Source organism: Mustela lutreola, chromosome 4, assembly GCF_030435805.1.
Source record: "Mustela lutreola isolate mMusLut2 chromosome 4, mMusLut2.pri, whole genome shotgun sequence".
In the NCBI taxonomy this organism is placed as follows: Eukaryota; Metazoa; Chordata; class Mammalia; order Carnivora; family Mustelidae; genus Mustela; species Mustela lutreola.
The window spans coordinates 113,539,035-113,553,476 of NC_081293.1; the positions used below are offsets into that span (position 1 = coordinate 113,539,035).

Genomic DNA, 14,442 nt, shown 5'->3' on the forward strand with positions numbered 1-14,442 from the left:
ATGTATGTACATCTTCTAAAAACTTGAGTAGTATCTGCGGCCACCTGGATGGCTTAGTGTGTTGAGCAGATGGCTCTTCATTTTAGCCCCGTTCTGATCTCAGGGTCCTGGGATCGAGCGCTGTATCAGATTCCACACTCAGAAGGAAGTCTGCTTGTCCCTCTCCCTCTGCTCCTTCCCCCCATTCATGCTCTCTCGAATAAATAAATAAATAAATCTTTAAAAAAATAAAAAGACACACACAAAAATAATATATATATATGACTCTTCACTAATGGTTTTGTTTTCACAAGTATGATACTATAAATCTGAGAATAAAGATATGTCTTCCTTAGGGTTTCCATGTTAAAACAGGATGTCTCATAATATTTATTGCATTTATAAATTTGTCCCTTTTAATATATAAGAATATTTCAGATGTTCCTAAATGGAAAAGTCTTTTGAACAGTAGCATGGTATAGTGAAGAAGCTTTGAACTAAAAGCTGGGAAATCTGAGTGACCCAGTAAACCTTACAGCTGACAGTCAGGGTGGCCCTGGGCAGGTTGCTTACCTCTCCCTTCCCGAGTTTGTCCATCCAGCCAAACAAAAGGAGGAGCTAAAATGCAAGTCTCCAACATTAGCAGGTCATTCAGGATAAATGAGCTAACATCTAAAACAACTTGAAAATAAGAGAACTCTAAAAGCCATTATTGTTACAAATATTTTAAGGAATATATGAATCTGGACTTACGTATATGCTGTTATCGTTTGCTTAAAAAAAAAAAAAACCCACTGAACCCAAAGATGTAGGGAGAGTTTGGTTGACCAAGAAACTTAAGAGAAGTATTAGACTATTTAATGTGGAACCCAACTTAAAATTGTACATCATGTGGTTAAGAAAATGCATACTTTTTTGAGCTTACGTAAAACTACCTTGTTAAACTATATAAGTAAAACAAAAATCAATAGAACATTGAGGAGGAAAAAAAATATGCTATTTATAAACTTTTCCTTAAACTTTGGAAAGTTGTCAGTTTGATTTGATGACTGGAATAATCGCATTAGTAGAATTCATTGAACAGATATTTATATAAGCTCCATATACCAAATACTATTATCAGAAGAATAGGTGTTACAATTGGATTATGTAAAGGGTGCTGTAGGATATGTCTCCCTGGTGATCAATATAATAAAGATAATCACCTTCCTGCCTAACAAGTAGATCTGGAGTCCAGAAGAAGAACCTGGACTAAGGTATAGATTTTGGAAACCCTTATCACAAGTGGTTTTTGTTGTTGTTTTTAAAAGCTAGTATTTTTCACACAAGGAGGTGGATGGAGGAAAGCATGTACCAGGTCAGAGCTTATAGTTAGACTGAAGGGGAGAACACAGCCTCCGAGGCAGACTGGAACCATAGAAATAGGAAAAAAATAAAATAAAAATGGTGGAGAGGTCTCTGAAGTTATGAGAAAGAAAGCTTCAAGGAAGTTCAGGTGCCAGAGAGGAAGCAAGTAAAAGACTACAAATGAACAACAAAGTGGTGGTGGGTGATGCAAGGAGCAGAGGGAGGGGACTGTTGATACCAGCACTGGACAGGCAGCACTGTGTGGGCGGCCAGCTTTGCCTGTACGAGTTCATTCTTACATTGCAAAGCTTTCTCGTTTTGGTATTCTTTGAGCTCAATTTTCTACATCCTTATAAAGAGGACAGTAGTAGTTCTTGATGTAGATGGGGCTTCTTTTCATTCATGTCTTAATTATCCCTTTCACCTGCAGATGCTGGCATGAAGTAGGGAGTTGGATTCGTAGCTACTGGCAGCCTCTGTACTTGTCAGGAGCAGTGTTTGCTCTAAAATAAGTTTTATGTGAATAGACCTGCTGTGTCTCCATTTCATACAAAAGTTATCACTGAGTAGCTAAGTCTTTATAACCCTGAAGTGTACATGCTCTGTTAGCACCAACATATCACTGACTGCATGGGGAAATAGTTTACTTCAGTCCTTGAGAGGGAAAAAACAAAACCCGAGGGGTGCCTGCATGGCTCAGTGGGTTAAAGCCTCTGCCTTCAGCTCAGGTCATGATCCCAGGATTCTGGGATTGAGCCCCACATTGGGCTTTCTGCTCACCAGGGAGCCTGCTTCTCCCTCTCTCTCTGCCTGCCTCTCTGCCTACTGTGATCTCTGTCTGTCAAATAAATAAATAAAATCTTTAAAATTTAAAAAAAAACAAAGAAAAGAAAATAAATATTTTTTAAAAACACCTGTAATGGAATGACAGTTTCAATCATAGATTAGTGTAACTTTTCAGTTTTGAAATAAACTTGAACCTACATGGGCCTATACAATAAATGAATGGGTTGTCTTCCCATTATTTTACGTAGAAAAATGGATGGGGTAGAGATGAAGACTAGAAAATTAGGGAGAAGAAAAAATGGTTTGGCATGAGGAATTGGTAACAGTTTTCAAATTCATTATTAAATTGTTTGACTAGGGGCACCTGGGTGGCTCAGTGGATTAAGCCTCTGCCTTCGGCTCAGGTCATGATCTCAGGGTCCTGGGATCGAGCCCCATATCCGGCTCTCTGCTCAGAGGGGAGCCCACTTCCTCCTCTCTCTTTCTCTCTGCCTGCCTCTCTGCTTACTTGTGATCTCTGTCTGTCAAATAAATAAATAAAATCTTTAAAAAAAAAATTGTTTGACCTATACTTATTAACTAAGAAGTGCTTGTTATATATTATTAATCTTATTCAAGAAGAATCATTATTGAGGACATTTTAAAAATCACTGTTGCAGTTTCTGCCTAATAGAAACTCTCATATTTTATTTCCCATCTTAATTATGTTTTGCCCAAACTAAGTATTAAAATTCTTATATTCCCTGGGCATGTATTAATTAGTAGTGGATACTCTATAGCTGAAATAAATGGCTGCCTGTAATTGGCCATTTAAAGGTATAACTGGTAAAGGGTTAGTTGACTATATGTACATACAGTACAGTACAAATAATTGTGTAAGTAATTGCCGTTAAGTATAAGATTTTTAAAGTTAAGATAGACAAATATATGTCCCTGCTATTATTGGTATATGGTTTGGAAAACTCACAGAAGGGAGCCAAGTGCTTGCATTGCCTAGCAAAATAATAGGAATATGTAGTCATTCTTTCTGACATTTTGGCATTCAGGAGTTGCTTTTTTTAGTTAAATGATTTGGTTTGATTTTTTAAGTAAACTCCACACCCAGCATGGGGCATGAACTCACAACCCTGAGATCAGGAGTCACATGCTATACTGACTGAGCCAGCCAGGCACCCCTAGTGCACTGATTTTAAATGAGCAGGTTCAGGAATACAAAAAGAGTTGGGTGACTATGACTTTAAGAGTTAAAATAACTATGGGACAGGAATAAGATTTCTTATACTCTTAAACATTAGCCAAGGGGTAGTGTGGCCCAAATAGTCAACAACCTTATGATGTGTATTCATTAAGCTAAATCACTCACCTTCTTTGTGATGTTGATGGTGTAAGTATAGTGCATGAGAAGTGATTCAGGAGTAGATAATGTGTCTGCCTAAGTAAATCTGTTTTCATTTTATTTCCTAGTACCATAACAGCCTGGGGGAAAGACCGTGAAAAAGATGCTTTTGAACATATAGTAACACAGTTTTCATCAGTGCCTGTATCTGTGGTCAGCGATAGCTATGACATTTACAACGCATGTGAAAAAATATGGGGTGAAGACCTAAGACATTTAATACTGTCAAGAAGTACAGAGGCACCACTAATAATTAGACCTGATTCTGGAAATCCTCTGGACACTGTATTGAAGGTAAATTTTAACACATAACTTGATTATTAAAATGCCTATAGATGAGCTATATTAGTACTATTTTAATTTCATTTGTGCACATACCATTTCAGAACTATTTTAGCATTACAGCCCAAGGAGGGTAATAAATTTGTCCAAGGATACATACAGCTCTGGGTTAGTTGTGTATCATCAAATAGATAATAATGTTGAACAGATATTTTCTACATACCTTGAAAATTAATTAGTAACATTATGGATACCTGGGTGGCTCAGTGAGTAAGCATCTGCCTTCCGACTCAGGTCATGATCCCAGGGTTCTGGGATCGAGTCCCACATCAGGCTCCCTGCTCAGTGGGGTCTGCTTCTACTCTCCCTCTGCCTGATTGCCTGATGCCCCCCTTTTTGTGCTCTCCTGCCCTCCCTCTCTCTCTCTGGGAAATAAAATATTAAAAAAAAGAAAGAAAATTAATTAGTAATATTAATCCTGTGATTTGGTTACCAATTTTGTGGTTTTTCTTTACCACAAATCATTGCTATACCTTTGAAGTTTTTAGTGCAGAAGAAATACATGCAAGGTGACATGGAAAAAAAAGAATTCAAAAATTCTTTTCATGTAGTGATTCTTTGGAGCTACTGTTGATCCTCAATGTAGCGTTGCTGCTTTGCTTTTTTTTTTTTTTTTTTTTTTTAAGCATTCAGGACTTGGTTTGCCTTCTCTGGAAATCATTAGTAAAAGCAGGTTATTTGGTGCCTACTACTAGAAAAATATTGTGTTAAGTGCTTTACTTAAGCTGTGTCATTTCATTTCTATGAAGATGTGTGATAAATATTACCATCTCTTTTATAGACAAAGCAACAGGCTTAGAGAGGTTAAAATAACTTGCTAAAGGTCACACAACCTGTAAAATATGCTAGGTATCCAATATAGATCTTTGTAGCTCCTGCCTTCGCACTTCACCAGACTTTCCCAACTAATGATTAGATGATAAGTTACCCCTTGAGAAAGGGGGATAGAGAACCAAGGAAGTCTTTTCCTATCCCATTCAGTAACAGGCAGTTTTGAAGATCTTAATCTGAAATACTAACAAATTGGGTTTTAGCAAATTTAACGGGTTTCATGTCTTCCCTGTTGCCTAATAAAAATGTACTGACCTAATTAAGAATAAACCAAGCCATCCGTATGGAATTTTCTCATTGGTAAACTCTTCATTTAGGAAAAGGGAGTGATTCGGGGTAAATATATGTCTGGTAGGTCTTTTGTAAGTTCTGACCCAAGCTTTCTGAGAAATTTTAGATCAGTGTTCAGGAATTTCAGCTGTTCTAAAACTTAGTAGGCAGTGAATGAGTGGGATGATTTGTATAATACGCAATTTGTCTTTAAAAAAATGGGTGTCACCTTTAAATAAGAACTTCTGAGAAACTTGGGCTGTATGTGCTTCATTTCGTGCTTTGTAATCATAGTTTGAGGTTTTATAATTCAGATGGATTATATTTCGTTCTATCAGACAGAATAAGCCAAACTGGGGCACCTGCTTGGCACAGTTGGTTAAGCCTCCAACTCTTGATTCGGCTCAGGTCATGATCTCAGGGTTGTAGGTAGGATGGAGCCCTGCCTCTGACTTGTACTCAGTGCGGAGGCTGCGTCATATTCTGTCTCTCCCTCTGCCCCTCCTGATAATGTTTTCTCTCTCTCTCAAACAAATAAATCTAAAAATATAAATAAGCCAAACAAACTTTTGGGCATAGGCAGAATAAATCAAAATCATAAGTTTGTCAAATGATGTTTTATATACCTACTAAAAATATGATATTTACTGCTTTTGATTCATTGACGTCTGGGTTACAGGCCCAGCCTGTGTTCACTGGGCACTCTGCTCACTTAAAATTTACTGTTTAAATTTCCTAATGTCCAAGATTCTTTCCCTGAATCTGTATTAATTTGAAAGATGGGAAGAAGAAAATTTTGTATTTTGAGCGACTTTACAGTATAAATTGACATGATGGAAAAACAGCACGCCTGTTTCTAATGTAATCAAAAGGAATTGAGACTAAATTTTAGAAGGCTTGTATATCGTGTTGTAAAACTTTAAGCAGTTTGATCAGTTTTTATATTCTCAAGATTGTCTAGCAAAGCAAAGTCATTTTTTTAACTACGGAAAGCTTTTACACTCCCCCCCCCCCCCACACACACACACACTCAGTTTTAGTTACTTTGTTGGGTTTGTATTTTCCCCTACAGGTTTTGGATATTTTGGGTAAGAAGTTCCCTGTTACTGAGAACGCAAAGGGCTACAAGTTGCTGCCACCCTATCTTAGAATTATTCAAGGGGATGGAGTAGATATTAATACCTTACAAGAGGTAAGTGTCTTATATTAAAAAGTTCTGATAAAGCATTCCTTAGAATTAAGCTCATCAGTTTGATAAATAGCACATTAATAACTTAAGTGCCACTCTGATTCTTTTCATAAATGTTCATGATCATATATTTTTTTTTTAATTTTCAGCATAACAGTATTCATTATTTTTGCACCACACCCAGTGCTCCATGCAATCCATGCCCTCTATAATACCCACCACCTGGTACCCCAACTTCCCACCCCCCCGCCACTTCAGACCCCTCAGATTGTTTTTCAGAGTCCATAGTCTCTCATGATTCACCTCCCCTTCCAATTTCCCCCAACTCCCTTCTCCTCTCTAACTCCCCATGTCCTCCATGCTATTTGTTATGCTCCACAATAAGTGAAACCATATGATAATTGACTCTCTCTGCTTGACTTATTTCACTCAGCATAATCTCTTCCAGTCCCGTCCATGTTGCTACAAAAGTTGGGTATTCGTCCTTTCTGATGGAGGCATAAAACTCCATAGTGTAAATGGTCCACATCTTCCTTATCCATTCATCCATTGAAGGGCATCTTGGTTCTTTCCACAGTTTGGCGACCGTGGCCATTGCTGCTATAAACATTGGGGTATAGATGGCCCTTCTTTTCACGACACATGATCATATATCTTCTAATTGCTTAAAATTTATAGACACAATTGATCCTTGAATAATGCAGGGGTTGGGGTGCCAATACCCCCTACACCCAGCACAGTCATAAATCCATATATAACTTTTGACTCCCCCAAAACTTAACTCCAAATAACCTGCTATTGACCAGAAACTTACCAATAGCATAAACAGTCAATTAACACATATTTTGTCTATTCTATGTGTTATACACTATATTCCTAGAATTAAGTAAGCTAGAGAAAAGAAAATATTAAGAAAATCATAAGGAAGAGAAAATGCAAGTCTAGACATGGCAGCCAGACCACACATACTACTCTGTCCTCATTGGGCATCCTTGATACTAAACTAAAGATGTGTCATTATGAAACAAGAAAATAGGCGCCTGTTACGGAACACTTCCTTGTATATATAAAGTGAAAAGTCTTGACATAGCTTGAACAGGTGTGTCTTTCTGGAATACAGTTACGAAATTCAGATGGTGTTAATATGTGCTTTCTCAAAAGAGTATAGAATGGTTTGTCACTTCTTCTAAATTAAGCATTGACTCTCATCACTATTGAGCCAAACAGTGTTCTTGTTATCTAAAACTTTTGCGTTTTTCTTCGAAAAAGCTTTTAAAGCACTACAACTTTAATACCTAAAATACTCCATAAAAATGAAGGCTGTCCCTGCTATCATGCTGTGCACGGTCTCCTGTCCTAAAGCACTGGTATTTTCATGTCCATCAGTCTCCAGTAGCACCCGCTTGTATAACACAAGTTACCAAAGGATTTTTCTGTTTCCAAGAATTTTTGGTGTGGTAAAAGTAAGGTCAATACCCAAATTATAAATAGTTTGTGTCCCAAAGATCCATTTAAGAGAAAACTATGGCATATAACAAACAGCGGTTCAGTGGTGACGTGCATTTGGAGTTCCAGAACAAAGTTTCTGAAAGAGCTCGCTTGCAGTTACAGAAATGAGCTCTCCCAAAATGCCTTACTTAAGAAAAGTGGAAACTCCCCAGACAACTCTTAAGACATTTGGTATGGGGAGGTTAGGGGCTTTCATGCAAAAAGGAAGGAAGACCTGAGTAGAGAGAGCTCAGCAGGCATTTTTAATTGTTGTTGTCTCCTTAGCTCAGCTAAATTAAAGGTTTCTTACTTGGTACCCGTTAAGAACTATTACCCATGCCTACATTTTAGCGAGTTTAGCAGGTGCTCTCACATGCATTTCTCCCCCTTTCACGTGAAAAATCACAGGCTGGAAGGGGGCTGTGCCATTTTCAGAGAACCCATTAGTTCAGTGTTCTTCCATGGCTCACACCCGGCACTCAACTCTGCAAGTCCGCTTGTTCATCCGTGGGTTTGAACTTCCATGTAAAAACTGGAACTCTTCAGTTTTCTTTTTCTTTTTTTTCTTTATAAATTTTGAGAATGTATGTGCAATTTTTTTTTTTTTTAAGTTGAGAATTAGCTTTAAACTCGATGTATGTTTGTTTGTTTTAACTTACGAACAAGAAGTTAAATATCAAGACAGATACTCCTTGGCCTTCATGAAGCCTTGGTCAGAGATGAATCATCTGTGTTAATGCAGATGCACTTGTATGTTTTTTGACCTAAAGGGTAACACGTGCTTTCTTTGTCTTGAAGAGAGTCGAAATAAGTTTTCAGAAGCAAGGAAAGGAATTGTAGCAGTTTTGCTTTTGTACATCTACTAGATGCCTTAAATGTGACAAAATGAAAATTCTGTTTAGCTTCACAAACAGCAGACTTCCCTCATTGTCAGCCTCACTCTTGAACTTTGCTTCCCTGTGACATCTTACGAAGTTGATACAACCCTGCTGTAGATTTCTGTGTACCAGAATCTACTTATTTAGGAAAAGAGGCAGAAACCTCTCTTGTGATAGACACAAAACCTTAAATGTTTTATCACCAGTTGTTTCTCATTCCCTCATTCCTTTCATTCCCCCCACCCTGACCACAGTCACAATGGCAACACTACACATGCAGGAGCTTGGAGTGAAATCCCTTCCTTTCACACTTTTTGAAGTGGGTAGGTTATTTAAAAGAGAAAATGTGGAATATAACTCTTTAGGCCTTACTCTTACCTCACCATGTATGGTGTTATGACTCTAGGATGTTTTTGTTCATCAGTATGACTCAGCAAAAATAACCTTCCTCTATCAGATTACTTAGTTTTTGTTTCTTAATCCTCTAGATTGTAGAAGGCATGAAGCAAAAAAAATGGAGTATTGAAAACATTGCCTTTGGTTCTGGTGGAGCTTTGCTACAGAAGTTAACGAGAGATCTCTTGAATTGTTCCTTCAAGTGTAGTTATGTTGTAACCAATGGCCTTGGGGTATGTACAACTTTTACTCCTGTGTTAGTAACTTCTGCGTCTTTTACATTGAATAACTGCATTCTACCAAAGGATATGATTCTAAACTCCTAATATGCTGTCATATACCACTGACCTTGACTCCAAACAAGGAAAGAAAAGAGGTTAAAAAAAAGATGTGACTTGGAGAGGAGGAAAAATAAGATTTGAGAGATGATGCAGGCCACTCATTTCCTACTGCTTCAGTATTCTACCTTTGAGTCAGAAAGCTGACCATTTTGAGTGGGAATGTCAGCTCACCTAGCCATCACATATTAAAGATAAGTGGCACTGTCCCGTGTTTGAGGAAGGTGGAGCATGAGGTTGGAGTTCAGATACCACAGTCCTGTTCTGATAGTCTTAAAACAGGAGAACCCAAGCTGCCCACTTCCGGGAGCTGAACAGCAATCGCCCTTGCTGGCCCTTCTAGCCCCTGAGAATCTGTAGATCCAAAGGTGGGAGTGGGGGTTACTAAGAACTCCTCAATACCTGGCTTGGCCCCCTGCTTTACTTCATTTCTGTCTGTCTTTGGAAAATTCTGAGGTTGATTGGCTACTTGCTTCTATTATATTGGCCTCCTACCTTTCTGATGTTTAAACTAACCTCTGTTCTCTTCGGGTTATCTAGGTCTTCTTTGCTTTTCACAGTAACATGGAATAGAGTAAAAAGTAACAAAAGGAGAGGTTATCAAGTAATGGAATGGAAGCTTTTACCTTAGTAAAAATCCTAGTTCCCTTGCCACAGATTCTCTAATACAGTTGACATAGATTTTTTTTCAGTAGCATGCATGTGCTGTACTTGAATCCGTTTAAGGTAATCCAGAATATATAAGATCCCTTAAGGGTCACATGTTCACTTTAATGACTTCTTACAACTAGAGTAGTAGGTATCTCCAGTGGTAAGAAAGGATATTTAAGACTTTGGATTTTGTTCATACCTTATACCTTATACAACAGAGGACTCCGTTCTCCAACACAAGCTAGAGTGATGCTTCTAAAAGCCAGCTGTGGATTTGCTTAGTTATACCTATAAAATACCTAAGTTTTTTTTCTTGAATGGGAATTGAGTGAACATTCCTGATTAGTCTTATTTCTCTTTCTTCCAGATTAATGTCTTCAAGGACCCAGTTGCTGATCCCAACAAAAGATCCAAAAAAGGTCGATTATCTTTACACCGGACACCAGCAGGGAATTTTGTTACACTTGAGGAAGGAAAAGGAGACCTTGAAGAATATGGTCATGTATGTTCTCTATGCTGTTTTTTTTTTTTTTAACAATAGGTTAGCTTTCCAAATTAAGAAAGGGGGCTCCTATGTTGTATTTTTAAATTATTTTCAGAACAGATTTTTTTCTTGAAGGACAAAGTACTTTTATGATAAAGTGTACAAATGCTGACCTAGTCTACCAAAATAAGATGAAAACCAAGAAGGGGCTAGATTGTAAGTCAGTGTATACAGTGGGTGAAAAACTTTATAACATTCAAAAAAAAAAAAGTTCTTCTACACAGTGACCCACAGGGTAGTGATGGATGAGCTTCAACAAGATTTTGTGTACATATTCTTACTTTTACTGCCAATTTAGCAGCAAATAATTTCTGAAGAGGAATAGCCAAAAATACTAAAGGAAGCTATTTATGTTATAGTAAAACTATGATACTTTTAATAAAGGAAGGGCTGTCTAAATTCTGAGATGTTGTTAAAGATAATTGCATTTTTTTTTTTAAACTTAACAGAATCCAGTCAAGATGGTTTTCTTTAGTCTCATGTGATTCTCACAGCAATTCTGGGCTACAAAATGCAAATTATGTTATCTTAATGTAAGATGTGAAAAGGCCAAGACTGGATTCTGATGACATAATAACAATTGGTGAAACCTAGACTTAACCAAGTTCCCGGATTCAAATCAACCAAACCAGAAAAATTCCTAGTGTGCCGAAGTGGTCCATGTGCTGTAACAGTCTTTAACATGCAAAAGTACACTTGTATTTGTGAACTCAAAAGTTACAAAATTTATTTAAACCACTGGATTGAACAAACTTTTAGAGGGAAACTACTTATGAACATTCATATTCTCAGAAAAAAAAATACCAAAGAAAGTTTATACCATACATTATCACTATGGATTCTTAATACCATGTCAGATATTCTGCTTAGAGTGTATTACTTTGACACTCTTAAGATTTTGAGGCAGAATATTTTTGTCTTTAAAAAGTATTTAATCCCTAAGCTAATTTTTAGGTTTAGCCTGATGGTTTAGGGGTTTGGTAGCCTTCACTTAACTCTCCTAGCTACCAAGAGTTTGCTGAATTAGTGTTTCCAGATGGACTAGCATCACTTTAGACACAGTCCTAACTAAGATTTTAAAAAGGCACTGATTTTAAGAGTATGTACATGATACTGTAGAATGTTTGAGGCAATAGTCAGTTATAATCCTAAATGGCATTTTAATTTAAGACTAGGAAACCCCATTCTTTGATAGTACTTAACTTTATGAGAGAGAAGGTCATGCATCTCAATCTCAATGCGAAATTTAGGGTGTTTTAAAGAGAAACTGAAGGCAGGCAGATAGTTCCTTAGGGAGACCCAAGTGGTTTTACCAGACCCAAAAGAGGATTTAGTTTTAATTCTCAAGCCTTGTGACCTTTGCATAGATCAAATGGATTACATATATCAGTTAGTTCTGGAATATACAGTTTTTAAATCAGCCACGGAGCATTCATCAAGAAATCAGTACTTTTTTGTTTCTGGCTTGGTTTCTTGTTTTTTTTTAGGGGTTTTTGTTTGTCCAAAGTCCAAAACTCAGTGACTAGGAAATTTATCACATTCCAGGGTGGGTAGGTTTAATCAGTATTGAGTCTGTTGTCTAGGAACAGGGAAGGTCTGGCAGGCTTTTCTTGCTCACCGTCCATCATAATGATCAGCGACAGCAGGACTCTTCTGGCAGCCGAGCACCTTCCACCTGAAAGCATCGAGATGGATCAGCTAGGATGTTTTTGGATTTTCCTTCAAGGAAAACTTTTAAGAATATTTAGCTTCTTTTAAAGCTAAATATTTTTACATAGCGCTTTTAGATACTGCCAGGCTCTCTGCCTGCTCCACAAGCATTGCATATAAAGATATTTCATAATTTGAACACCATAAAACATCACTGTGTTTGACTAGTCAGTCTAATTCATCAAAGCATTAATGAAGTATTTTGCTTGATTGTTAATAAAACTTACATTTTTATGTTTACATAAAATATGAAAATATATTTACATTGTTTTATTTGTACAGGATCTCCTCCATACTGTCTTCAAGAATGGGAAGGTGACAAAAAGCTATTCATTTGATGAAATAAGAAAAAATGCAGAGCTGAATATCGAACTGGAAGTAGCACCTCATTAGGCTTTACGAGTGGGTGTGTGTGCTCGCCTGCGTGTGTGTGTACGTGCATGCACGCACGCGGACACCTATGTGTATGTAATAATGTTTATTGTACAGATGTGTGGGGGTTTCTTTGTGTTTTATGATACATTACAGCCAAATTATTTGTTGGTTTATGGACATACTGCCCTTTCGTTTTTTTTTTTTTTTCCAGCATTTAGGTGATCTCAAATTAGGAAATGCACTTAACCATGTAAAAGATTAATGGCTAAGGCAAGCTTTTTAGGGCCCTTTGCCGATAGATAGTAATTCAATCTGGTATTGATCTTTTCACAAATAACAGAATCCAGAAACTTTTATATATAACTGAAGATCACATAAAACAGATTTGCATAAAATTATCATTGATTGCTTTATGTTTATATTTAACTTGTATTTTTGTACAAACAAGATTGTGTAAGATATATTTAAAGTTTCAGTGATTTAACAGTCTTTCCAACTTTTCATGATTTTTATGAGCACAGACTTTCAAGAAAATACTTGAAATAAATTACATTGCCTTTTGTCCATTAATCAGCAAATAAAACATGGCCTTAACAGAGCTGTTTATGTTATTGTACAATTTGAAAATTATGTCGGGACATACCCTATAGAATTACTAACCTCACTGCCCCTTGTAGAATATGTATTAATCGTTCTACATTAAAGAAAATAATGGTTCTTACTGGAATGTCTAGGCACTGTACAGTGATTATATACGTTGGTCATTGTATTGTACCAGTGAAATGCCAAATTTGAAGGCCTGTACTGCAGTTTTATATGTCAGATATTGCCTGTGGCTCTAACATGCACCTCAAGATTTTAAGGAGATGTTTTTAGAGAGAATTTCTGCTTCCACGATAGAATATATACATAAATGTAAAATATTAACAAAAGTGGAAGTAGTGTATTTTAAATTACACTTCTGAATTTATTTTTCCTATTCTATAGCTGATACGACTTAAATGAATTACTGGAATGGGTAGTGAGTGTACTTATTTTAAATGTTTTGATTCTGTTATATTTTTCATTAAGTTTTTTAAAAATTAAATTGGATATTAAATTGTATGGACATCATTTATTAATTTTAACCTGAATTCCTCAATAAATAATGCACAAGCAAGTTCTTAAATGAGGATAAATTAAAGCATGATGACATGAGTTTGAAGAGAAGAATCTTAACCAAGAGTAGTAAGTTGGCTACATTCAAAGTGTTCAACATCAAAAATGTTCTAGAGTGATTAACTGCTAGATTCTGAGTCAGTCATCACATCTGACAAGAGACCAGTTTTGTTTTAATGATTCTTGTCTATTTACGTCTGTTCTAAGGCAGGAGTTGGCCAACTGTGGCCAAGTTCAGACTACTTTCTTTTTTATAATAAATACCTGTTGTCTATGACTGCTTTCTTGGGACAGTGCAGAAATCAAGTAGTTACATAGTGACCATATGACCCACAAAGCATGAAAAGTTTATTATCTGGCCCTTTGCAGAAAAAGTTTGTCGACCCCTGAGGTCTAAGAAAAGGAGTGTGTGCCTTAAAGTTTAAGAGAAATGTTGATTTCCAGGGACAGGAGGAAACTATGTTGATAAGGAGTTTGTCTTTCTTTTGTCCTTTCTGTTTTTATTTAAGAATCTGATCTTGGAAGACCAATTTTGAAAGCTTTACTAACATGACTTTAAATGTGAAATTTAAAAAACTGAAAAGCCATAAATCATTTGTCCTAAACAGTTACAAGAGAAAGGTATTTATCAGTAGAATAATGTCTCTTAAAAACATCATTAAAAAGGTGGGTTTTGCAGATGATTCTAAACATTAGTTTATTGAAAATAATAAGCACTGTTCACTTTTATTAAGAGTTTTCATCCTGTAATGCCTAGTGGAAAA

The 14,442-nt window shown here is 36.6% G+C and overlaps 1 protein-coding gene across 1 annotated transcript in view; it reads left to right on the plus strand.

Moving 5' to 3' along the window:
• NAMPT (nicotinamide phosphoribosyltransferase) overlaps positions 1-13,955 on the plus strand; it is a 39,141-nt gene extending 25,186 nt beyond the window's left edge. Inside the window, exons 7-11 of the mRNA XM_059170832.1 lie at positions 3,577-3,802; positions 6,024-6,143; positions 8,995-9,135; positions 10,259-10,393; positions 12,428-13,955. Coding sequence (XP_059026815.1) covers positions 3,577-3,802; positions 6,024-6,143; positions 8,995-9,135; positions 10,259-10,393; positions 12,428-12,538 — 733 coding nt within the window. The 3' untranslated portion in view covers positions 12,539-13,955. The remainder of the gene's footprint in view (positions 1-3,576; positions 3,803-6,023; positions 6,144-8,994; positions 9,136-10,258; positions 10,394-12,427) is intronic.
• Positions 13,956-14,442: the final 487 nt, after the last annotated feature.